The sequence below is a fragment of the Ascaphus truei genome, chromosome 3, assembly GCF_040206685.1.
Source record: "Ascaphus truei isolate aAscTru1 chromosome 3, aAscTru1.hap1, whole genome shotgun sequence".
Lineage (NCBI taxonomy): Eukaryota > Metazoa > Chordata > Amphibia > Anura > Ascaphidae > Ascaphus > Ascaphus truei.
Genome location: NC_134485.1, coordinates 412,563,107 through 412,589,301, shown reverse-complemented (window position 1 = coordinate 412,589,301; position 26,195 = coordinate 412,563,107). Strand labels below are relative to the sequence as shown.

The 26,195-nt window shown below is 43.3% G+C and overlaps 2 protein-coding genes across 2 annotated transcripts in view; both read left to right on the top strand.

Moving 5' to 3' along the window:
• Nucleotides 1-26,195, top strand: part of CAPN5 (calpain 5) — a 143,349-nt gene that overhangs the window by 94,662 nt on the left and 22,492 nt on the right. The window contains exons 3-5 of the mRNA XM_075592662.1: nt 2,845-2,976; nt 21,139-21,347; nt 25,172-25,364. Coding sequence (XP_075448777.1) covers nt 2,845-2,976; nt 21,139-21,347; nt 25,172-25,364 — 534 coding nt within the window. The remainder of the gene's footprint in view (nt 1-2,844; nt 2,977-21,138; nt 21,348-25,171; nt 25,365-26,195) is intronic.
• Nucleotides 11,577-13,788, top strand: OMP (olfactory marker protein). Its single transcript, XM_075593456.1, has one exon. The coding sequence runs from the start codon at nt 11,930-11,932 to the stop codon at nt 12,404-12,406; it is 477 nt and encodes a 158-aa protein (XP_075449571.1). The 5' UTR covers nt 11,577-11,929; the 3' UTR covers nt 12,407-13,788.

The window sequence follows — 26,195 nt, the reverse complement described above, 5'->3', positions numbered from 1 at the left end:
TCCCCTTTTCTAATCTCTGTTTAAGTCACAGAATCCTTTGTAAATCAGTATTGCTGACCTGAGGAAGAGAGGAAAACTCTCGAAAGCTTGTCTTACTAAATCGTTAGTCCAAATAAAAAAAGGTATCACCTAATACTGAAGTACTTATGTATTCTGCACTATATATATATATATATATATGTATGTATGTATGTATGTATGTATGTATGTATAACAAATGTTCCCCGCCCCCCCTGGGAGATTGCACTGCTACATGGTGGGGTGCATACCTGCTGGTTTACAGTAGATCTAAGCTTCCCGCTTTGTTGTAGGGGAGAACAGAACAGGCTTCTGGGGTAGTAACTGATTCGTACTCACGGTGACAGCGGCTCCATCTCTTGCAGGCCCCAGGGATGTGGGGACAACATCTTGCCCTCCCCCGGATAGATTGTAGTCTCAGGCAGGAATGTATATTTGAACAGGATCACTTTATTCCTATACACTGTAGATGGTCAGCATACACAGCTCACACAGTGGTTACAGCAGTTCTTGGGGCTTCACCCTCAGGATGTTCCCTGGACCTCCATTCCAGGCCAAGGGGCCCTGAAGCAGTCCTTGCTCTTCCCTTACTCCCTGGTGGAGTAAGGGGTATAGTCTCCCATCCACTCCCCTAAGGGAGGGAATACAGATTGGCAGAGCCCTGCACAATTGTTGTGGGTAGACAAGCCTCTCTCAAGAAGGTAGAGGCACTCACTACATTTAGCAGTGCAGCCCCTTAAGTACAAGGGAAGCAGGTACCATGTCTGAAGCCCTGATTGGCCACACACAGGCTAGTCCCACCACCTCCCCTGTGACTCACTGAAGCTGCTGGGGGGGAGGTGGGGGGCTTACTGCCAGGAAGAAGGGCAGACTGGTAGCCAGAAACCAGTCCTGGCTACATATTTAGATAGATATCACAACCCCTTTCAAAACGTCTGACTGCTACTATTGTAATATCTGTCTGTCTGCAACAACCGTAATGCCTCTTCATGAACTGAAACTTAAAGTAGGAGCCATTATCATGCTCCTTAGAAACGTAATGATATGAGAGGACTATGTAATGGTACAAGACTTACTGTTACTCGCATACAAACACACACATTTGAAGCAAAAGTGATCGGTTCAGCAAACTCAGACACAGTACTTATTCCAAGAATCCCACACATTCAATCAGACACAAATTTACCATTCAGTTTCAAACGAAAACCTAAACCTGTTTTTATTCATGGACAATTGTATGTTGCACTATCAAGAGTCATATAATTTAATTCACTGAGGCCTGTAATATACTGTGTGCGGCCGTGCGTGCACGTGACGCACATGCACGTGACGCACATGCACGTGACGCACATGCACGTGACGCACACTTTTTGTGTGTATGGTGGTCTGTGCTGCCGGGAGCGTGTGTGTGTGTGTGTGTAATTTATTATTTATGATTATTTTAAAAAGACACGTTGGTAAGAATAAAATATTTATTAACATTGTGCGCACACACACAGCTGCGCCAGCCTTTATTCTAAAGCGGCCGAAGCCGAGCCGCTCTGATAATTCGGCCAGACACGCTCTGCTTTCATTTTTCCCCGTGCGGTTTCCGATATCTTAGCGTTCGTGTTTTTAGCGTTGTCTGCAATACAGTCTAGAAACTCAGGTGGGCGATCGCGAGCTGTTTTCTTAAAAGTCTAATAACAATTCAACCTACAGTACAGCCGTACATTTCTGCATGTCTGTGTGCGCGCGCAGTAATTGTAAATGTGAAGATTTATATTTGAAGCAGAGATTACTTAACGTTCCGAGTTCATACTGTATACAGTAGTATGAGGTTTTTTTAGGGAAAATAAGTACAGTATTACAAAAATATAACGTTGCGTCTTTGTCCGAATATAAAATTATCACATTTCTATATGTATTATTTATTAATCAATAATTTTGCTAGGCTTGCTCTTCTTTTCATATTGTTTTTATTTTATGCGCATGCGTGTATGTCTCATTGGAACATTGTTGAAATGCATAGGCGTGTTACAGTATCACATTTCTGCGCATTAAACATTATGATGACCTGTTGAAAATATTTCTTTGAACTGATAATCCAGCATACATGGCATGAACATGTGGCATGAATGCGGTATGAACGTGGTGAAGCGCATGGAATTCTGAAAATGCAACCGCTACACACTCGGAAGTGTTAAAATAAAAGATGCCGCGGCTGTACACACACACACACACACACACACACACACACACACACACACACACACACACACACACACACACACACACATTTCAGCGGCGGTAGCAGCACAAAATCTTTCTTTTCCTCATCACCCCCCCTCCCCCCTCCCGTCGGCCGGTTTCACGCTCACTGGCCCTATTTTAGAAAGGCTGACTAACCACAGCCAACTCTAACTGCCGCGCGCGCGGCGCAGCAAGCACGCCCTCTATAGAACAGCCCTTAGTGTAGTGTCAGAAAAGAACCCAGAAAGTGACAATTGTGTCTTTAGAGAAATCGTTGATAAAAAAAATGCGTGAATGGTTTATTTATTTATTTTAAAATAATAACCTTAAAGATCTGCTAGATCGGCGTATGCTACGCCAGGTACAGCTAGTTTTATATCTATTTGTAAATGAGCTTTGCATGGTCTCGCTTGTCTGCACATGGGCCATTGTAGGAGACACTTTTGAGGTTCCCCAAACCTCTGTGCAGTTACATTTACATTGAATGAAGATGTTGATGTGCAACACACCTGTCCCAACTTTGACGAATGTTTGTCGCTGCGTTAATAAAAGCTGGTGACACGGCATCACTAAGTGTGCTCCTTTCCCCTGCAGGACATCTGTGACGATCCTCATCTCTTCGTTGATGGCATCAGCTCCCATGACTTGCATCAGGGTCAAGTTGGAAACTGCTGGTTTGTTGCCGCCTGCTCCTCCCTGGCGTCCCGCGAGCCCTTGTGGCAGAAGGTAAGGAACTCTCTGATGCGCTAACAAGACGGTGTTAGAGTTTCATCCTGGCATCTTTTGTGACATGATTCAGTAGATCACCTGTGTCTTCTACTCAAGTTTTGATTTACAGGTGGTCATAAATGAGAGGGATTGGACTACAGTACTAGAGGTGTCCATTATTGTGCTTGTTTGGGTAATGGACGGCAACAGAAGATCTGACCTGAATTTAATGTTGCTCTATTTGTTTTTGCTGCTCTCTTGGGCCATGATTTCGGTAACTTGCCGCCATTTTCCAGAAAATGCTTCTGGAAGTAGGGGTGGAACAGAGTGTAGGAGACTACCTGGAAACCATGCTCCTAAATGATGCATTAAATATGTGGAGAAAAATACAATCTATCCTAAACGCTGCTGCTAGAATCACTTTACTCTCTCCTAAATCTGTCTCAGCGTCTCTCCTGCTGAAATCTCTCTCCCGGCTTCCAATTAACTTCAGTATTAATTCTCTCTATCTCTCTGTATCTCTCTCTCTGTATCTCTCCATCTCTCTCTCAGCCCTAATTTCTCGCTATATAGCTGCCTGACTCTTGAGTTTTGTTCCAGGATGCCTTCTGACTATTCCTTTTGCGTCTAAAGCCCTCTCCCACTTACACCTCTCTCACTCACTGCCCCACACCTCTGGAAGGCCCTTCCCCTCAATATCCGACTAGCATCCCCTCAATATCCGACTAGCATCCCCTCAATATCCGACTAGCATCCCCTCAATATCCGACTAGCATCCCCTCAATATCCGACTAGCATCCCCTCAATATCCGACTGGCATCCCCTCTCTCAATCTCTAAGGCTTACTGTATCTTAGCTCTTTAATAAAGCATTTGGGCAGCTCCGCTGTCTGGTACTATACATCTCCTATGCATTTACCACGACCCCTTGCAGACGCACTTGCCGTAACACTCGCACTTGCCATAACACTCTCTAAGTTCTCCCTGCTTAGCACGTAGATTGTAAGCTCTTCAGGGCAGGGATTCATTTTCCTATGTGGACTTTTCTGTCTGATGCGCTTATTTCTATTATGTCACGTGTGTTACTGCTGTAAAGCACCATGTACATGGATGGCGCTATATAAATATAGGTATACATACATACACATATATGCACCAATTGTATGTATGTTTCCTAATGCAATGCTAGATCTGTACTGTAACTCTGCATTTCAAACCTCTTTACATTTCATGTAGCCGTAATACATTCTTTTGATTTAAAATAAAACGATATGTTTGTATGTATGTGTTTATTTGCTGTGGCCGGTAATCTCCGGCAGTTCGTGTCTAGCTGTGGCACTCCTCACCTCCTCTGTTGCTGGCCCTGGAGACCAGAGTGTGTGTGGGTCAGGATAGTCTGTAGAGAGCTCATTAGCGCAGCCACCCTGCCCAGTTGCCTGGAGCTTGTACAATGCCCTCTCTCCCCAAAGAGTTTATTTGTTCTGTTTATTCCAAGTTGTGATTTCCTAAACTCCTGCTGCCGGGGGGTCCGTGTGGTGCCCTGCGTCTTACCTCTCATTCCCCTTTTAGTAAGTGGGGGAGAATGTGAAAGAATTGGGACACGCTGTGATGTGTGGGCATTATAAAGGCATAGTTATGCTTTGGCTTCTTTACTAATGAAGACAGTAGGAAGTGTCCCCGGGGTTTCACCATTTGAAGGCCATTGGCCCTTATGGCCAGGACCTGTGCAAAGGTATTTGGCATCTCCCCCCACTCCTCCTCCTCTCACCCCTTCCTCCCTTCCTCCTCTCACCTCCTCTCTCACCCTGCTCCTTCTCTTTTTCTCTCACCCGGCTCCTTCTCTCACCCCTCCTACTCCTCTCACCCCCTTAGCAATGCCTACCTGGCTTCGATGGATGAGGACAGCGGCAGGAGAAGAGGACTTAGGACCACAGGAGCAGAGCAGGGAGTAGCTGGGTTGGAGCAGCGGCAGAAACCAGAAGTCAGTGAAGACTTATGGGTCGGACCGCTTGGGTGCTCCTCCCTTGCCGTTGTCCTCTGACTCTCTGTACCAACGATACTCTCCTATTCTCCCGCTGCCGCTCTGCTCCCTCCTGCCGTCCTCTCCCGCCTGCCCACCAACCTCATCTGCTGCTGCCGCCCTGCGCTTAACGCCCTCTTCCACCACCGCTCCCCCCGCCTCCCAAAATGTGCTGCCTTTTGGCGACCGCCTAAGTCGCCTAATGGTTGCAGCAGCCCTTCATACGGCTGTAATGTAATTGTAAGTCTTTTCCAGTAATTGTGCACTCCAGACTGATAATGAGCATAGCAAACCTAAGCAAAGTTTCAGCAGTATATAATGGTATAGGTGAGTGTGCACGTTCAGCAAAGCGTTTGAGTCCTATAGGACAACTGAATAAACAAGCGCATGTTGTTATACACACTCTAACAAATGAACTCCTACTCTTTTTCTGCTATTCTCCCCCACATGCTGATTAGATTGTAAGCTCTTCTGCGCAGGGGCGCCTTTCTCCCAATGTCACATTTGTCTCCATGGACTTATTGTATCAGTATCGCTATATGCCCTGTGCTGTAATTGTATTATTTTGTTTGTAACAGAAAAGAGTATTGCGCTATGTGCCTGGTTGATGATAGAAAAAAGTAACTATATAAATAAGAAAAAATTGAAGATATACTGTATATATATATCTATAGATATAGAGATATATATATATATATATATATATATAGAAAGATATAAGAAAAAAAGCGCCAAATCCTAGTGCATTACTGTGCAAAAATCGATATATTTAATTCCCAAAAATCTCAATAAAAATGAACTCACAAACATAAAACATTTAAAAGCATTGTATGAGATATACTCATGCTCCTAGGACCAGGAAACGCTGCTTTGCTGCTGTAGTCCCTCCGTGACTCCACTGGAACAGAATGCTGCCTCCGTTGTTCACTGCCTGCAGGAACTGACGTATCAGGCGCTCCACGATGGTCTCTCACCCGGTACACACCACCAGATGATCTTTAGTTCCCACCGGGGACGGTAGATGCCGCGGACCAGCGGATGACGTCACGGGAATCGTCCAGGATACCGGACCGGTACAGATTCTCAGCAGTTCAATAGCAAGCGTTGGAAAGTCCACTGCACACCTTCCCTACGCGTTTCATCAGATTGACTGACTTCTTCAGGGGATGGCCATCTTGGACGATTCCCGTGACGTCATCCGCTGGTCCGCGGCATCTACCGTCCCCGGTGGGAACTAAAGATCATCTGGTGGTGTGTACCGGGTGAGAGACCATCGTGGAGCGCCTGATACGTCAGTTCCTGCAGGCAGTGAACAACGGAGGCAGCATTCTGTTCCAGTGGAGTCACGGAGGGACTACAGCAGCAAAGCAGCGTTTCCTGGTCCTAGGAGCATGAGTATATCTCATACAATGCTTTTAAATGTTTTATGTTTGTGAGTTCATTTTTATTGAGATTTTTGGGAATTAAATATATCGATTTTTGCACAGTAATGCACTAGGATTTGGCGCTTTTTTTCTTATATCTTTCTATGCAGGTGGAGAGGGAAGTCGTTGTGCCCTTGTAAAGAAGCTGCCTGTCGGTCCTAATAGTGCTACTGTTACTCCCCAATTATTGGACTTATTTGTTGGACTCTAGAGGACTATCTGCATTGAGCAGATTAAGGAAAGTTCACAGCACCACACAAATTTTTTGTTTAAATTGTATTTTTTAGTTGCTTTGATTAGACATTCATTATGCACTATTGGTATATTAATTAATCTCATTATTTATGGATATATTGTATTATTTTATCATATATTAATTCATTAATATTGTGTTCATATATTTTTAATCCACTAATAGTCTATTTATAGATACCCTATATTTCTGGCTATTCACACACGAGCGCAGACCTTCATTGTGTATATATATATATATATATATATATATATATATATATATATATATATATATATATATATATATATATATATATATATATATATCGTTGTGGTAAAGGTAAAACTCATTAAGTGCTCTTCTCGACTTGGAATTTCTTGATATTTCTATTGAAACACTCATTGTGGGGCCTATGCAGAGAGCAGCGCTAGAATAAATTGGAGAGTTTAAGAAAAAGTAGCTTTAATGGAGAGTTTTATTCTCCATATGCAGAAATGGGCGAAATCCGCTATTTTTAGCATTACTGCATGTGGAGAATTGTAAATGAGGAGATGCGCGCTGCTGAAAGGGAGAAAAAAAAATCGCGCATTTTTTTTTTTCCCTATAGCCGCCGAGCTCCTGCTTCTTGCCAACTTTAGTTGGCGGAGAAAATTGGAGAAAATCGCGCCAAAAACAGCCGCTAGATGGCGAGCGCGCCTTTCTGAATTCGGATATTTTTCAGACTGGCGAGATGTAGTTTCTCGCCAGCCGCGCGGCGAGATTTTCAAATAGAAAAAAAATATGGCGCTTTTTGTCCTACCTCGCCATTTCCGGCTGCTCTCTGCATGAGGCCCTAAGTGCCTAATTAGTCATGGTTCAGGGTTACCAAAACATTAAACTCATTAAGTATGATTTTGAAATAATGTCAAAAAGGACATTTCCTTGGTACTCAAAGAATGTACAGTAGTTAATGGCTTTTACCTCTGCAACGAATGTTTATTTATGTATACATATAAGAGTGTGTGTTCATGCTGCGGTGTTTAGCATTCGGGACTGGCATTTGGGGGACGGCCGCTATAAATGTCAGTGGGCCCGTAACCCACTTCACTGTCAGATGGACTAACATCACCTTGATTTGCATGGCATAGTAGCGGTTAAGTCAGGCCTGCACAACTCCAGTCCTCGAGGGCCGCAAACAGGCCAGGTTTTCAGGATATCCCTACTTCAGCACAGCTGGCTCAATTAGTGGCTCAGTCATACTGAGCCACTAATTGAGCCAGCTGTGCTGAAGTAGGGATATCCTGAAACCTGGCCTGTTTGCGGCCCTCGAGGACTGGAGTTGTGCACGCCTGAGTTAAGTATTGTGCCCTGTCTGATTCCCCTGAAATGGCTGCTGTTTTTCTATGGCTTGCCCTCTACTACTGCTAACCGTGCCCAAAAATGACCACAATAAAGCACCCAGCCCACTCCCTGTATAACCTCTCCCCACTATAATCTCTTCTCTCCCCCCCCCCCCATATAACCTCTCCCCCCCCATATAACCTCTCCCCCTGCGTCTTTGAGGATTGTCATTAAAAAGATGGTCGGAGTATATTTGTGTAAAATTACTTATGTGGCCCCAGGAAAAGGGATTCATGCCCTTTTATTTAAAGCCCCCTGTTCTCCTTGCGGCCCTGTAATCACATTATCAGTAATGCGTGTCTAATCTCGCTTCTCGCACTGCAAGAACATCTAGACTCATTTTGGCAACTTGGCATCGAGAAGATCCTTGCTGGTGTTTGAGTCCCCCTCCAGGGGAAACAAAATGGCTGCCAGACCGCGAGCGCCGATAGTAACGTGTAACGAGTAACGTGGTTTAGCTTTGCGAGACATCTAGTTCCAATGTTGTACAATAAATATCATTGCCAGCTGGACGGCTGCTTTGAGCAGAGAGCTCAGGTTATGATTTGTTATTTGATTAGATGAATGTAGGGGTTGGGAATACTTGGTTATTTGCACGTGCGTGTATTTTCAGGGTGGGGATTTCTTTTTTTACCTTCATTCATGCTTCTGTAAATTGGTACATAAGCCAGTATTTCCACTTCCTACCCTAGAGAACGTGTTTCCTTTGTATGTCCTCTCTGGGGGGTTTCCATGTGGCTGATGCAATTTAACCCTTTCGTTGCAACTCAGTGTGTTGGAGGCCTGCCTGGCAGCTCAGGGGTGGGCAACTCCAGTCCTCAATGGGCAACTCCAGTCCTCAGGGGCCACCAACAGGTCAGGTTTTCAGGATATCCCTGCTTCAGCACAGATGGCTCAATCAGTCCCTGCTTGAGCACAGGTGGCTCAGTTGAAGACGGCCACCTGTGCTGAAGCAAGGATATCCTGACCTTTTGGTGGCCCTTGATGGTAAGCGAGTCATCTCATTCAATAAACGGTTATGAAACCTCTCATCTTGCTACCTGACTTGCATCGTGCTGCTTACATTATCCAGTAGAAAGGGGGGGTGATAAACAGCACTCTGACACAATAACTCAGCAAGGTTGCAGGGTGCACGGAACAGGAAGGGACCCTAATTCCCTTCAAAAGTACTAACAAACCAAAAGATAGTACCAGCACTCTCTGTCTCACAGCTACAGATATAAGCGAATACCAGTGTGGGGAATATGAATCATTTAATGACACTAATAATAAACTGAAAATATAGCAACAATAGCCAATACGCCAATGCAAGAATAAATATCACCATAAAGCACATCAAAATAAAAGGGGGTATAGGGGAAATAAGGAGAAGGGGAAAAAAAACATGAAACAAAAGGAAAAAAATCACAAAAATGGAAAAAGGAAAGCAAACTAGGGGGGGCGACGTTTCATGGGGGGACCTCTTCATCTGGCCCATTCCCCCTGGTCTCAAAGGGTCTCAGAGGTACTTCCCTAAGCCTTCCCTCCCCACTGTCAAATAATCCCACACTCAGCTAAAGATATAAATCAAAAGTCTTATAGAGGGCAAATCCCATAAGCAGACACCAGATATCAATGTGAATACATGAATATTGTGCAAGACAAAGTATATATGTAGAAATCAGATGTCAAACAGTAAACAAGTAGAAGCAAACCCTCTATCAACAGCTCCTAGTGCCCTGTGGAGTGCTTGGAGACAGGAGTGCTGCGGAGCTTGACCAGGTCAAACCAGAGTCACAAAGAGAGCAACACTCCAACCCATTGTGTCCCTATAACAGGGCCAACAAAGAGAGGGGACTTTACATCTCTGCAAACTCCTGCTCTTCACAGTAATCTCCTGTACTACCTCCTGCTCTGCACAGTGACGACCTGTACTAAATCCTGCTCTGCACAGTGACCTCCTGTACTAAATCCTGCTCTGCACTGTGACCTCCTGTACTATCTCCTGCTCTGCACAGTGACCTCCTGTACTAAATCCTGCTCTGCACAGTGACCTCCTGTACTAACTCCTGCTCTGCACAGTGACCTCCTGTACCTACTCCTGCTCTGCACAGTGACCTCTTGTACTACATCCTGCTCTGCACAGTGACCTCCTGTACTGCCTCCTGCTCTGCACAGTGACCTCCTGTACTATCTCCTGCTCTGCACAGTGACCTCCTGTACTAACTCCTGCTCTGCACTGTGACTTCCTGTACTACCTCCTGCTCTGCACTGTGACATCCTGTACTACCTCCTGCTCTGCACAGTGACGTCCTGTACTACCTCCTGCTCTGCACTGTGACCTCCTGTACTACATCCTGCTCTGCACTGTGACCTCCTGTACTAACTCCTGCTCTGCACAGTGACCTTCTGTAATAACTAATGCTCTGCACAGTGACCTCCTGTACTAACTCCTGCTCTGCACAGTGACCTCCTGTACTACTCCTGCTCTGCACTGTGACCTCCTGTACTAACTCCTGCTCTGCACAGTGACCCCCTGTACTAACTCCCGCTCTAGTGACCTCCTTCTCTGCACTATTATCTCCTGTAGTAACTCCTGCTCTGCACTGTTCTCTCCTGTACTAACTCCTGCTCTGCACAGTGACCTCCTGTACTAATTCCTGCTCTGCACAGTGACCTCCTGTACTACCCCCTGCTCTGCACAGTGACCTCCTGTACTTACTCCTGCTCTGCACAGTGACCTCCTGTACTAACTCCTGCTCTGCACTGTGAACTCCTGTACTATCTCCTGCTTTGCACAGTGACCTCCTGTACTACCTCCTGCTCTGCACAGTGACCTCCTGCACTAACTCCCGCTGTGCACAGTGACTTCCTGCTCTGCACTGTGACCTGCTGTAGTAACTCCTGCTCTGCACTGTGACCTCCTGTACTTACTCCTGCTCTGCACAGTGACCTCCTGTACTAACTCCTGCTCTGCACTGTGACCTCCTGTACTTACTCCTGCTCTGCACTGTGGCCTCCTGTACTACCTCCTGCTCTGCACTGTGACCTCCTGTACTACCTCCTGCTCTGCACTGTGACCTCGCACGACCTGCCGTTACGAGAGGAAATAAAACCCCTCTCATCCCCGCTCGCCTTTATTACAAATTAACTTTTTTTTTAAAACATTTATAGGTGTCTAATTTTTTTTAAATGTTGAAATCCTACATCAAACTCCATAAACATTTCACTATTCCATAAATAACAATATTAGGCCCGCTAAGGATAAATGTCGGCTGTAAAACATTGTATGTGAAATACTTTATATGCACTGTTTTGTACTTATAATAAAGATATTTGGGGGGGGGGGGAATTGTTGTATATAGAATAAATATATTGGTATACAGAATTATATTAATGAAAATGTGTATGTTCAGATGTGCTCAGAACCACAGCATAAAATAGTATATAGATCACTGTGAAATGCATGAAAATGCCCTTCTCGTGTTGAGTGCTGCAAATTTATGGCTTTGGACTCACAATCCACCTCACAAATATGCTGCAAAATTGTCCGTGCTATTGTTGGAAGTATATGGTATCCATCTGCGAATCCTGAAGAAGAGCCTTTAACGCTCCTGAAAGTTTGTGCCAAATCCAAGCTACTGTTTCTTTTCTCTTGACAAGATGTTTCTAAGGAAACGGACACCATAGAAATGCTCCCTGTTGATTTATTTACATAGGCTACTACGTAATGGTAAACTGTAAATTAGCCAAGAGAGCATCCATAGGAATCCTTGGAGGACACGTTACCTCAATGAACTTAGTTGCTTAGCACTGCTGAGTGTAAGAGGGAAGTGAAGAGGGGAGAGGCAGGCTTCAGGATTTTAGTCTTCTGCAGTGCCCTGTAAGACAAGTAGACTTTTCTAAGCTCCTTGCCAGGAAGGACCAAACCGAGATGTCGTTGGAACCATCAGATTTGGAGCTTTTTTTCACTGAAGATGCCCAGCTCACAAATTTCATGCGTCTGCGAGCTCAGGCCCTTCAGCACAAGAACGTGAAGCCTCAGGAAGGCGAAAAGCTCCTGAGAACCAACGAATACATCTACCTCTTGGACTTCACCAAACAGAGGCTCAAATTCCTATGGTGGAAAGTCCATCTTAAAACACCAGGCAAAGTCATAATCACTGGGACCTCCCAACATTGGACACCAGATCTCACCAACCTTATGAACCGACAGCTCCTGGAGCCCTGTGCCATCTTCTGGAAGAAGGCAGGACAGAAAGAGGTTGATTGCAACGAGGCAGATGCCCAAGAGTTTGGGGAAAGGATATCTGAGCTGGCCAAAATCCGTAAGGTGATGTACTTCATCCTTACCTTCGCAGACGGCACGGACCCATCCAACGTTGAATGTTCCATAGGTTTCAAAGCCTGAAGTTGTCTTCATTTCGATGTGCAGAACTGAGAACCGTCATCTTGTATTTAATGCTAATATTACGTATTCAACTTTTGCATAACTGATCTTAAAATAGATGTTTCCTGTTTCCCTGTAAATGATCTGAATGTCATGTTTTCTTATTTGCCTTGCACATTCTCACCCTGGGTAGAATCCGTAATAACCTGCATAGATTGAGACTACACTATATTACATTCTCAATATTTGAATCTGTTCCTAAAATAGTATTGAAATGCTGAGTATGTAATATTGTGTAGTCTCAAATGTTTTGTTTTGATACAGAGTGCTGGTCATTACTAATAACTTGGGCTGTACATACAGTAGATCCAATATCTCTGACCATATCACCAGTGCCTTCAAGACGAACTTCTCAAGACTGCTGGGTGCCCCTGTCTTGTAAATGTGTTTGTACTCTGGGTGATTCTTTTAATCTCATACGTTTGATCTAATTCTGAAGCGGGACTGGGAACTGCATGCAATTTGCACAAGGAAAACAAAATGGCATTCCTTTTTTAAAATAGTTTTATTTTATTAGTGAATCTGCTGCTGTTTCTTCCTTTGGTGATGAGATATGGGGTGGGGGGAGAGGGGGTGCCCATATTTGTTGTATGTTGATATAATTAAGAAAGTGACGAAGTCCCTTTAACCCCAAAGTGACATGCAATGCATTACATTGCTTTGCAGTGAGTTGCGGGCTTCCTTGTTGTTGAACCATTCCATTGCCTATATGGGGGAGATATTGGTACTGTTCTGTTTGAAATCAATTCCATAATTGCTGTGGTTTCAAATGATTGAGGAGAAGCATCTGCAAGTAAAAACCGAAATGTCCGTTCCCTGTAACTCGCACAACAGCGATTCACTCCCGATGAGATATCGGAGGTTTATTCAGTCTATAGGGGGAGCTGGTGTACAGTATGGAAGAGTGTGATGCTAAGAAACCATATGAAATGACAAGAAGATACAGAAAACCTACACCTGAGCATCCACCAGCTTTCTTACAGGAGACAGTGTAGTCTGTATTAATAGAGTATAGATCATATTCAAATACCATGTGGACTGTACACAGTGAAAGTGTTAATTTTGTAGTGCAGAGTTATGGAACCCGCCTGCGTCCTTCAGAAAGATTGCTGTAAACTTTTGAACACACAAGTAATGCGCGCGCGTGTGTGTGTGTGTGTGTGTGTGTGTGTGTGTGTGTGTATATGTATATTATACACAAGTTGTCATGATAATCTTGGCAATCTGAAAAAGCAGGGAGGAAGGGGATATATATATATATAAATATATATATATATATATATACACTATCCATATATATATGTTTTCTATATATAGGTTTTCAGGATATCCCTGCTTCAGCACGGGTGGCTCAGTCATAATGACTGCTGAAGCAGGGATATCCTGAAAACCTGACCCGTTGGTGACCCTTGAGGACTGGGGTTGGCCACTCGTGTGTTAGATTAAAGGCTGCGACACATATGTGCAAACATGTATATCGATGTAGAAAAGCAATCTGTTCTAAATATATAGTCTATTTCAAAATGCAGGTGTTTTTGTGACACGAAAGTGCTGTTTCAAAGGGGCTGCCTCACGTGAAGGCAATTTGTTACCCGTGACATGGGCTTCCATGAAAAGATCGGCATCCTTAAAGTGAAAATTATACTTGTTTGTATCCTGTAAAAAATAAACATGTTATTGTTTTTATTGGGCTCTGTGAACGTAATGCTCATTTTTAATTCTTCTTGTTGTGCACTTTTATCTGTTTATACAAGGTTTGTGACCTATTTCAAACACTTCAAAGCATTTGGTTACTATGGGAATATTATTTTAAAACACGATTTTTAAAAATACTTATATTTTGTTTTAGCGCAACAATCGCCCACCTTTAACCTATTCAACATGTCTCTAATGCCACGAATTCAATCATTACTGACTCATTAACCCTTTAATAGCAGGCATTTAAAAAAAAAACTTTTGTGACAGGTAAATGCAGTAATATATAGTGCACGTGCGTGTATAACCACACACACACACACACACACACACACACACACACACACACACACACACACACACACACATACACACATACACACATACACACACCACACACCAAACACACACCACACACCAAACACACACCACACACCACACACCAAACACACACACACACACATACATACATACATACATACATACATACATACGTATCCACACTAGTGATGTACCAATTACCCGGTACCCGCCGTTACCCTGCGGATTTTCAGCTACCCGGAAATTACCCGGACCCGGCAACTGAGAAGTGGGCCCAGCGCCGGGTATTACCCAGTGCCGGGTAATGTCAGGGTAGCTGAAAAATCCATCATTACTTACCTGCTGTCAGCGACGGAAGGCGAGGAAGACCCGTGAGGAAGCCCGCGGCGACATCTAGGCAGGTCAGCAGGGGTCCTGTGGCAGCGGTAGCATCAGCAGTGTGTGTTCAGCCCGCGCGGGAGCTGCAGGACTCCATGCTGGGGAACCATGTGACCGGAGCAGGAGCAGAAGCGTTGCTGTTGGACAGCCGGCTGTCTTCACTCCTTGGAACCTAGTGGAGTATATTTTCTGTATGCCTCAGGCGGGGATTTGGGGAAACAACATAGGGTGCGATCACTCATTTTAAAATTGGAAATGGGATGAAATATGGGCCACATCTCTACAACTGTGTCACTGCTATAGAAGCCTGGTAGACCTGCTATGCAGAAGGACCCCTATCAGCGTATGCCTGCCGTGTGTTACACAGTGCAGCGGGGTGCATTACTATGCTCTCTATTCCAATGCCATAAGTATTGTTCATGTCCGATTCCGAGGGCCACTGTATGGGATGTCTGTCTTCCTCATATATAAAGTATTGTTTTTCAAAACACACACACGCACACACACTGACTCTCTCACACACTCGCACCACACACACCAGTCGTGATGTCACGTAGCGTCCCGTTGTCATGGCAATATAGCATCATTTGATGCCGCGCAGCCATTTTCACACGAGTTGCAGGGTGAGACGCAGGAGAATGCCAGGAGACGCCGTACCCCGCCGCCGGTAAAACTCAGGTGAGTGTATTTGCGAGCTGTGTGTGTGTGTGTGTGTGTGTGTGTGTATTTTAGATATTTGATTTGTTCCATTTGAGTATTATAATATATAACAGTGTTATTGTAGCACCACACATACTGTTACACTAGCACAATCACTTATTTTCATAATTGTGTGTGTGTGTGTGTGTGTGTGTGTGTGTGTGTGTGTGTGTGTGTGTGTGTGTGTGTGTGTGTGTGTGTGTGTGTGTGTGTGTGTGTGTGTGTGTGTACTGCATATATACGGAAAGCACTGACCTAATTATGAAAATAAGTGATTGTGCTAGTGTAACAGTGTACAGTGTGTGTGGTGCTACAATAACACTGTGTTATATATTATAATACTCCAAATGGAAAAAACAAATCTAATATCTAAGCAATGAACAATGAAATATAAATCATAAGGGCAGCTTCTTCATAGATAAACATCCAAAAGATGAAATCTAGGAAACACCAGTTAGGCTGGGGCCATGGTGCCTTCGCCCGTGCGGAGGCGTGCGCGGCCGTGACGTCAACCGCGTGAAGCGGTGCAATTTGTGGCCAGTGGAGACGTGCCGTGAGGGGCATGCCTAGTGGTGTCACGGAGCTGGTTCGCCCTCATTTTAACTGATTTCTTGCGTAACGCGCGCTCCATGGCGCAGTAAATTGGAATAAAATAGGTCAAATATATAGAAGAGTTAACTGCCCACTCACAAGATTTCAGAGGAAAATACGCCGTTTCAGCACAACTGTGCTAGTTTCCCCCCTCTCCACCCATCGCCGGTCTACTGGAGTGGGTTTCCCTGATGACATCCTCTGGCTCGGGACTGGAGGTCTACAGATTTCTCATCCGTCGTTCGGAAACTAGCACAGTTGTGATGAAACTGCACTAATTATTGAAAAACAAAAGTATTTTCATCTGAGTGGGCAGTTTTCACTTCTATATGTTTTACTTACTTTATTCCAATTTACTGCACAATTTACTGCTCTATGTAGTGCGCGCTCATTATTTGTGGCGTGTGTGTGTATACAAATGGTCCTCGCTATTCACCGATGCATTATCCGACGTTGGGACAGATTATCCAACGCTCACCGCCGCGGATCAACATTGGATTCGCAATCCGACGGTAGTTTTTGTGTGTGCGTGTGTGATATATATATGTATTGCCTTTAGACACTGGTTTAATGAGATTGAGTCTGCGAGGACCTGGCGATGCACTCTTGAGATTTGTTTTATTTTAAAGGAGATTTTAATTGCCGTTGAATGGGAAAGGGCAGCGGATGTTGTTGTGACTTGCTATTGGCGCGGGATTTAGCTTCTCGCTTGTTTTCCATGGAGGAAGATTAGAACTCAGTACCTTCACTGGTAAGAATCTCTGAATCAGGAAGGTTCACTCGAGCTGAATAAAACGGGGGGACGGACAACGAATTTTGCTTTAACATGCAAGCGTTGAGCGTGCAGATAGCACCCATCACATATTGATCACTGTTAATACAGTGTAAGCAAACACATCAATTCTCAGGCGTGGTTGTCCTGGGGGTTTGGTTCAGTAATTGACATCGTACACAACGGTGTATTGAATAACCGGGGATTGTTACTACATCTTTATACACATCGGTATTCAATTCATAACGTACTACAAGGTGATTTCAATGTCTTCTCTCTCCTGCCTTTTTTTTTCTCTCCGTCTCTGTCGCTCTCACCTTTTTTAGTAGCAAACTAGTACACAGGTGTAAAAGACGAGAGAGGCATCGATCACTGTGATTAGTACAATTTACTGTACTCCCAAGTGAAACTTAACAAGCTCACGTTAGCACAAAACCAGGCAGCAATAAAACAAGTGAAAGACAGCACTCAAGAAAGATAACTGATATACGTGCAGGGTGCAATGGGACCTAGGGGACCCTAACTCCCCTAAAATCATATATAAAATACAAAGGTGTCCCAGCACTCACTGTCTAAAAGGAAAAAACTCTACTACAAAAGTATGTCCGAAATATGCAAAAAAAATGACTTGGAGTTGCACATCACATTAGAAACAGACTCTTAGGGAAAGGGAGACAAGGTGATAACACACTACAAAAACAAGGGAGGAAAACACACTAAAAGTATGTGGAGGGTATGTAAGGGGGGCAACGACCGTTTCGAGATACTAACCTCTTTCTCAAGCCTGTTCTCTCTGATCCAAAGGGGCCCAGAGGTACTTCCCTATATACTCACTCCCCAACACACAATGCGCCCCTGTCCTTCAATAAAGAACAACTGAATGTCTGATCGGGTAAGGCTATTTGTAATACTGATACAGCAATTCAGCAATAGAAAACCAGCAGTAAAGCAATAAAGATCCCCTGTATACACTTAAATGTCCTTCAATAAAGATTATATATATATATATATATATATATCTATATATATATATATATACTGTCATTAAGGTTATGGTGGGTAAAAAAAGTGACAAAAACCCTCCACAGTAAAGCATAAAGCAACTGTAAATATTACTGTATGTTCATTTGCATGTCTTAGACAGGTCTGCAACCCTGTGTCCCTGCTCCTCTGTGTCCCTGCTCCTCTGTGTCCCTGCTCCTCTGTGTCCCTGCTCCTCTGTGTCCCTGCTCCTCTGTGTCCCTGCTCCTCTGTGTCCCTGCTCCTCTGTGTCCCTGCTCCTCTGTGTCCCTGCTCCTCTGTGTCCCTGCTCCTCTGTGTCACTGCTCCTCTGTGTCACTGCTCCTCTGTGTCACTGCTCCTCTGTGTCACTGCTCCTCTGTGTCACTGCTCCTCTGTGTCACTGCTCCTCTGTGTTCCTGCTGCTGACAAACGCTGAACCAGGCAGGTTCACCTACAGCTTGTTTATTACTAATCAAAATACAACATTGTTTGTTTATCTGAGGTGTGGTTGACACCTATCCCAGCTTCGCATTGCAAAGCCAGAATAACCAGCCTCGCACTGATCAGACCCAAAAGGTTGACATAGCTGTCTGTGAGTAGGGCTACTGGCTATGGACTTATAAACCCAGGCTGTGTAACGCGGCAGGCATAAGCTTATAGGATTCCATGTTAAAATGGATTTGAAGCAAAAGGTGACTGCTCATTTGCATGTCATGTCCCAGAATCCCTAGCTGCAGTGGACGCACTGAATGCCAAAAGACAATGGGGAAAGGCAGGGCTGCAGACCTGTCTGAGACGTGAGTGTGCTCACACGGGGTATTTTTATTTGATTTATGTGGGTGTGAAGCTGCCTCCTATTTGACAAATAAACCCGGTTTCTGTTCAGCATGCACATTGCTCTCAATAAGATCGTTATCACAAACTGCATGCCCTTCGTATACTCATGAAATAAATATTTATTCAGTCTTGTGAGGTAGCCCAGCAATGACGGGCCTCTTCCTTTGAATTATAAAATAGATTTCACCTGCTAACATGTAAAATCCCGATGAGGTGGGTTAGGGAAGGAGATAAGGAACATGTCTCGGTTACATCAGGGAGAAAGTAGAAGGATGACATGTTTGGCAGATCAATCTCAGATATAAATAGACAATACACGGTGGATACACTATATCAGCCTTCGATGTAATGCTTTGCAAGCAGTTCCTCTGCTTCTATCCTTTGTAAAGCAGGAAGCAGCAGCTGATCCTGTATGTATCACAGCACATAATAATATCTGCCATGCTACGTTGTATTCCAAAATAAAGGTTCAGCTTCATTTGAGCACACTTCTATACGTATATTACCGACAGACCGATTGGTGTTATTCTGTGTACATTGATGTTATTATCTTAATTATTTAATTTATTTATAAAATGTTTTACCAGGAAGTATTACATTGAGAGTGACCTCTCATTTTAATGTATGTCCTGGGCACAGGGTTATAATGACAAATACATGGTTACAAATACACAGTTACATGAAGTGAGCAGGGTTATACATTATATACAAGACATTGTATGCACAGTAAGAGAGAATATATGTTATTGGCGTATGTAACAGTTACAGACCTTATTTAAAATGTGAGTCCTCCCTCCCACATTGTACTGCGCTGAGGAATATGTTGGCGCCATACAAATAAAAGATGATAAACGTGTGTGGTCTCCGAAGCTGAACTGCATTAAATTAAACTCCGGGGACCCCCTTCGTCCTGAGATACTTGCCTCCATAGGGGGTGCCTCCATAGGAGGTGCCGGCTGGGCTGTGTCTGGCAAACATAATGTTCTGCGTCACACCGGCCAATAGGAAGCCGTGACGTCCTCCCTTGTGACTTCCTATTGGTCCGCGTGACCAGGTCCTTTAAACCTTCGGAGGGACTCTTGGCATCCACTACAGAGATAAGTATCTCATGATGAAGCAGGGTAACCCCGTGGGTGAAATGAATGCAGTTCAGCTCCGGGACCCCCTGCTTCAATACTATAACTCTTTAATAAAATAAAATAATTTCTTTCTTCTGTTCCTAAATGTTCATCTCATTGTTTTGAGTCGCTAAGATTATACCATTAAACATGTCTCTGGTTTCCTGGTGTGGCTGCATGATTGAAGACATCCATGATGTCTGTGTTGCCTTCTGGGTTCAAATTCATATATAAAAAGGTTATGACCTCACAAGGGATGCAAGCCTGCCAGTGGCCATAAAAAGATCGGGGTGTCGTAAGAATTTGCGTTGTTTAGCGCAACTGGGCCGTGTGTGTTCATGTGCACGTCCAGTATATTTATTCAGCAGAACATGTTAAACGCTTTATAAGGATTTTAGAGACCAAAAATGCTTGGAGAACCTCCTATCGTATGTGAATCATGGACACTCAAGCTGCTTTTAAATTTTTTACTGAACACTACTGTATACATGGACGGTTTCTAGCACCTTTTTTACCCGGTATAATCGTAGTGTGTCTTGTTGGCAAATCTATAAATGACTAACTTGATGTGAATTAAAATGGTAGTGGTGCTGCCAGATATCAAGACATTCAAAAGTTGTTAAACGATAGGCCAAATCTATATCAACCCCATTCCACCTCTGTCCTAGCTACTATTAAATATACTGTACCTTGAATTATAAAGTAACTCTTTAGATGGTGGGCAACATGTTATATGGCTGAGTGCATTCAGTATATTGCAGCCTGAAAAGATCATGCAAGGTTAGAGTCTACTTTTTATATATGTTTTTTTTAATCAGATATGAGTAGTCGCCATTTGCGCGCTTTGAGTTTTTATTGGCGGTATGTATACAGCACCTATCCGAGGGCCCTCTTCAATATGCCGTGATGCTGCCTTCCCTGGGCTGGAGAGGATTTTACTTCTATCCATTTGAATGGGACTGATCTCTACTCCAGCACTAGGAAGCTGAAATACAGGCCAAAATCTCTATTACCTTGAGTAAATACCATTGGACTTGCAGTTAAACACTGTTCTGTTATGTGGTTAGAGACTCTGTTCTAGCTCCTTGTGACTGCACGAGATTCTTTTTCATCTTGTGCTGTAATTACTTGGGTAACTGGGCATGTTTGATGAGCCAATGAACATTATCTACCATCCATTGACATGCTTATATTACTTTTATACAACATGTTAAATCAAAGAATTGGGATATATAACCATATGATTCCCTCCCCCCCCCCCCCCCCCGTATTGAATACAGGTCATCCCCAACTGGAAGGAGCAGGAATGGAACACGGAGAAGCCTGAAACTTACGCTGGGATCTTCCATTTCAACTTCTGGCGCTTCGGGGAGTGGGTGGACATAGTGATTGATGACCGTCTCCCCACCATCCATAACGAGCTCATCTACTGCCACTCCAATGCCAAAAATGAGATGTGGTGCGCACTGGTGGAAAAGGCGTACGCCAAGTATGTAACGCGATGTTTCTTACTCCATCGTTGTGCTGTCCAAACGGCCTACAATGCACCGGTATAGCCAGCTGTTTGTTTTCTGTACACCATAGGCGCATCACTACTGTTGTGAACCCCATCCGGAAAATGAATATGCAACACGGTTACACATGCTTTTTTGACAAGCTATTGCTTTGTCTACTTGAAGACTGGTGAACATAAAATATTATCTCATAACCTCTAAGTCCCTTAAAACGACCAATGAAAAACCTGCGTAGCCGACAGGACTCTCCTGTAAGTTATTATTGTGTAATCAACGGCAGAAAGGGTGGGCGGTGTTCCTGTGATTTGGTCCAACAGACCTTTGTCCTTTACTGTTGGGTTGAAGTGTCAGGCCTCTCACTTACTGTATGTTATTCAGCAGTATATACATTGTACCCCTAAGAACAGTTTGCTCTGAATCGGCCCAGATTTCCTGAACAGTACTGTACGACCCATTCAGCTTCCTGAATCTTCAGGTGATCCCACCATTTATTAATCCGGGCTCTTGTTTTTATCCTTGGACCTTTTATCTACTACATAGTTTGGCAGGGTGTTACTTTGCCAGGAGATGCCGTGTCACGTACGGCACACCTGTGAGCACGTGACCTGCATACTGGGACAAGGATTAATACACAGCTCGCATGACCCACTTTTCACCTTCGCAAAGGTCCCTCAAATTTACAATACTCCCCTCAAATTACAATACTCCCCTCAATCCATCCCAATATACCATCTGTCACGAACAGCACACAAGTGAGCACGTGACTGAGATATGCAACCAGGGTTAATACACACGGCTTCTCTAGCCAACTCGCCTTTGTTCTGCGGGAAGGTACTTTCAATGAGTTAATATTAACCCCTTACTAAATTACAATCATGTCTATCCGCTGCCACCACCCAACAAATATGCAAATTATGTCATTAATATGTATCTGCCAGGGTCTCGGATAACTGTTTATTATAGAAAAAAACTATACACACAAAAATCTGATGTAACAAAATGTATCCGAAAATGTAAATATTCTCTACAAAGCGAGCAAGAGCTCATTCAGAGCCCGAAAGCATTACTTATTAAGGAATTGTTTAATATATATATATACTGTACTGCACTGTACTATATATATATATATATATATATATATATATATATATATATATATATATATATATATATAAAGTACAGTGCTTAGATTACAGAAAAAGATTACAAGAACATACAGTTACAGTAAATGTATAACCGTTTCTTAAAATAACAGGATAGAACAGAAACCCCTATACAGGCATACCCCACATTAGCGTACGCAATGGGACCGGAGCATGTATGTAAAGCGAAAATGTACTTTAAGGGAAGCACTACCTTTTTTCCACTTATCGATGCATGTACTGTACTGCAATCGTCATATAAGTAATAACTGATGTAAATAACGCTTTTGTAACAGGCTCTATAGTCTCCCCGCTTGCGCACAGCTTCGGTACAGGTAGGGTGCCAGTATTGCTGTTCAGGACGTGCTGACAGGCGCATGCGTGAGCTGCTGTTTGCCTATTGAGCGAGATGTACTTACTCGCGAGTGTACTTAAAGTGAGTGTACTTAAACCGGGGTATGCCTGTACAGCACGTTACCATATGTCATAGGTTTCCCCCCCCCCCCCTCCCCTGAGAGGTCACTAGTGTAGAAATATGAAAATTCACGTATTTGATCCCAAACACATCGGAATTCTGATTTTCATAATACCTTGCTAAGACTTATGAGTTTTTATTTCCAATGGGGAAAAAACAGTACACAACCCAACCCCTGTCGTAAATCGGCTGCTAGGTTGACGGTTTTACGTTTAATTTCTGGCTTAAATATATAAACGCACTCATAACTCCCTTTCTCTAATACTTAGACACACTTGAGTCATATCAATAGATTAAGGCGATTATGACGACGTAACGAGACTAATTATGACTGACTGACTCCTACATTTGAGTGACAAATGGATACCTGTCCTTTGCACCCCTTACCCATGCAGTGTGTGGTCTTATTGCATGTAAAACAAATATAATCACTGCGCTTCTCCATGTAAAGAGCATGCAGCTAGTGAAGGAAATGGCCATACAAATGTGCAAAACAGAAAGTGAATCCCTGCGCTTCTCCCATAGGGATAGCAATCAATGGGGAATATATATATATGTATGGTGTAAATATCTATAAGAAAAAAGGAGACTTTTGGTATACATCCTTTGATCAAATAATGCCAAGCCTGCTAACCACGTCAAGGTAAGTCTCTTTAGCAGGTCCCTACGCTAAATGCATACTAGTGTTATGTGAAATAAGCCCAGAAGGGGTTAAAATATCAAAGCATATGCTTGTATAACCTAGTGCAATTAAAAACTGGTATATACCAGTACAGATACTCACCTGTAAGTGAAGTGGAATAAGGGGACCTTGCTAGGAGATTATATACCTAGAAGAGGAGGGGCTGGCCTGCCACAAACTGCTCAATAAGCAGTTGCAGGTGATTGGCTAAATATATTCAATTACACCATAGTAGTGTTGCCCTCTAGGAGCGTGCTGCAAAGGATTAAAATCGGCCCAACAAATAATGTAAAACAAATATAATCACTGCGCTTCTCCATGTAAAGAGCATGCAGCTAGTGAAGGAAATGGCCATACAAATGTGCAAAACAGAAAGTGAATCCCTGCGCTTCTCCCATAGGGATAGCAATCAATGGGGAATATATATATATGTATGGTGTAAATATCTATAAGAAAAAAGGAGACTTTTGGTATACATCCTTTGATCAAATAATGCCAAGCCTGCTAACCACGTCAAGGTAAGTCTCTTTAGCAGGTCCCTACGCTAAATGCATACTAGTGTTATGTGAAATAAGCCCAGAAGGGGTTAAAATATCAAAGCATATGCTTGTATAACCTAGTGCAATTAAAAACTGGTATATACCAGTACAGATACTCACCTGTAAGTGAAGTGGAATAAGGGGACCTTGCTAGGAGATTATATACCTAGAAGAGGAGGGGCTGGCCTGCCACAAACTGCTCAATAAGCAGTTGCAGGTGATTGGCTAAATATAGTTTATAGTTGCATGTGTCTCCTTGCAACGATTACAGTATCTGAACGTTATACTGTAGGATAGAGGTTATAACTGGATATCCTCATTTTGTATAAATTCTCTCATGTGGAATACTTTCTTAGCCACGACCCCTGAACCTTACAGAACCCTCCAGAGAATGCCTTTGAAAGGAAATCCTGTTTATTAAGATAGCCATACATTAATCCCATCTCTGGCAAAACACCTGCCCTTATCTCGAGATTCTATCAGCCCCATACAACACACCTTGCACTTTTAGTAGGCCATAAGGGATAACCCACCAATTAAGCAATCTTTGAAGCTCTGGATAGACCAAGGAACGGTCTTGACCTATCAAAACCCAATATATTGTCTTTTTTAAAACAAACGGTAACCACATTAACCCCTGAAGCATCAGATGGATTAAAATACATATTTCCCACTATTATCCTTACGTCCCTTGACTTTTCAAAATCATATTATTTTAGGGTTTTTGGGGGGCTTATATGGGAACTTGTTATGATTAATAAAACTAGAGCACTATTTCGGTCCTCCGCATCACATTGTTTAACACTGGGCTTTCCTTCTTGAATTAAAGCAAGCTGAGACCCCTGTATTGACTAGCTCTTTGCATACTCCACCTTGTTCTAGTGCAGTTGTCAGATGTGCCCAAATCTTGCTTTTCTTCCAACACAACTTGTCCTGACGGAGTACACACTTTGGTTTGCAGATTAGCCGGATGTTATGAGGCTCTGGATGGAGGAAACACGGCTGATGCCCTGGTGGACTTCACTGGTGGTGTTTCAGAGCCCATCGAGCTGTCGGAGGAAGATTATGTCACCGATGAAAACAAAAGAAATGATCTGTTTGAAAGAGTTCTTAAGGTCCACAGTAGAGGAGGACTCATCAGCTGTTCTATCAAGGTAAGTTCTCTACTTCATTAATGCAGAGTAAATGAGTACTTCAGTATTAGGTGATACCCTTTTTTTTTTTTTTGGACTAACAATTGATATTTAAGAACAAGCTTTGGAGAGTGTTCGCTCTTCCTCAGGACTTGCAATACTAATTTACAAAAGATTCCATGCGTTTTAACACAGATGAAAGAAAACCAAAATAATCTTAAGGCAGATGAGGTATGGAGAGAATGGCAGAGAATAGAACATAAACTGGGCATTAAATGGATGAAAGAGTGAGTGGGAAGTGGGGAGATCGTGCAGGACCAAACGCCCATCAGCAGTGTGGAGGGAGTGGAGGTGCATCGGGGAGAACGAATTAAATTGTAAAATTAACAGAGAGGCAGGGAGAAACATTACAAAAAATTATGTGTGTAATAAACCCCATATCAGTCGTGTGTGTGTGTGTGTGCAAGAGCATTGTCATTTTGAGTTCAAATGTTTTCCGTTCTTGATGCTTTTAAACATTCCTTTGAGGATTTTTTTTTTTGTAAATTCTTTATTATTTATTTTATTTATTTATAAAATGTTTTACCAGGAAGTAATACGTTGAGAGTTACCTCTCGTTTTCAAGCATTTCTCAAAATACAAGACATACAGAAAAAAGAAACAAGGGGGGAATCCGTGCTAGTCATTTCCACAGTGTCTTGTAAGAGACAGTCAAAAATCATAGATAATTCAAATCCTCACATGGTACATTTGCCTTTTAAGTCATTCATTTAGTGATCTGGCTGTGAGAAATGGTGTCCCACTGAAGTGCAGTGTCTTCCTTATTCATGGTGTGCTATGGCGTGTCTGTGT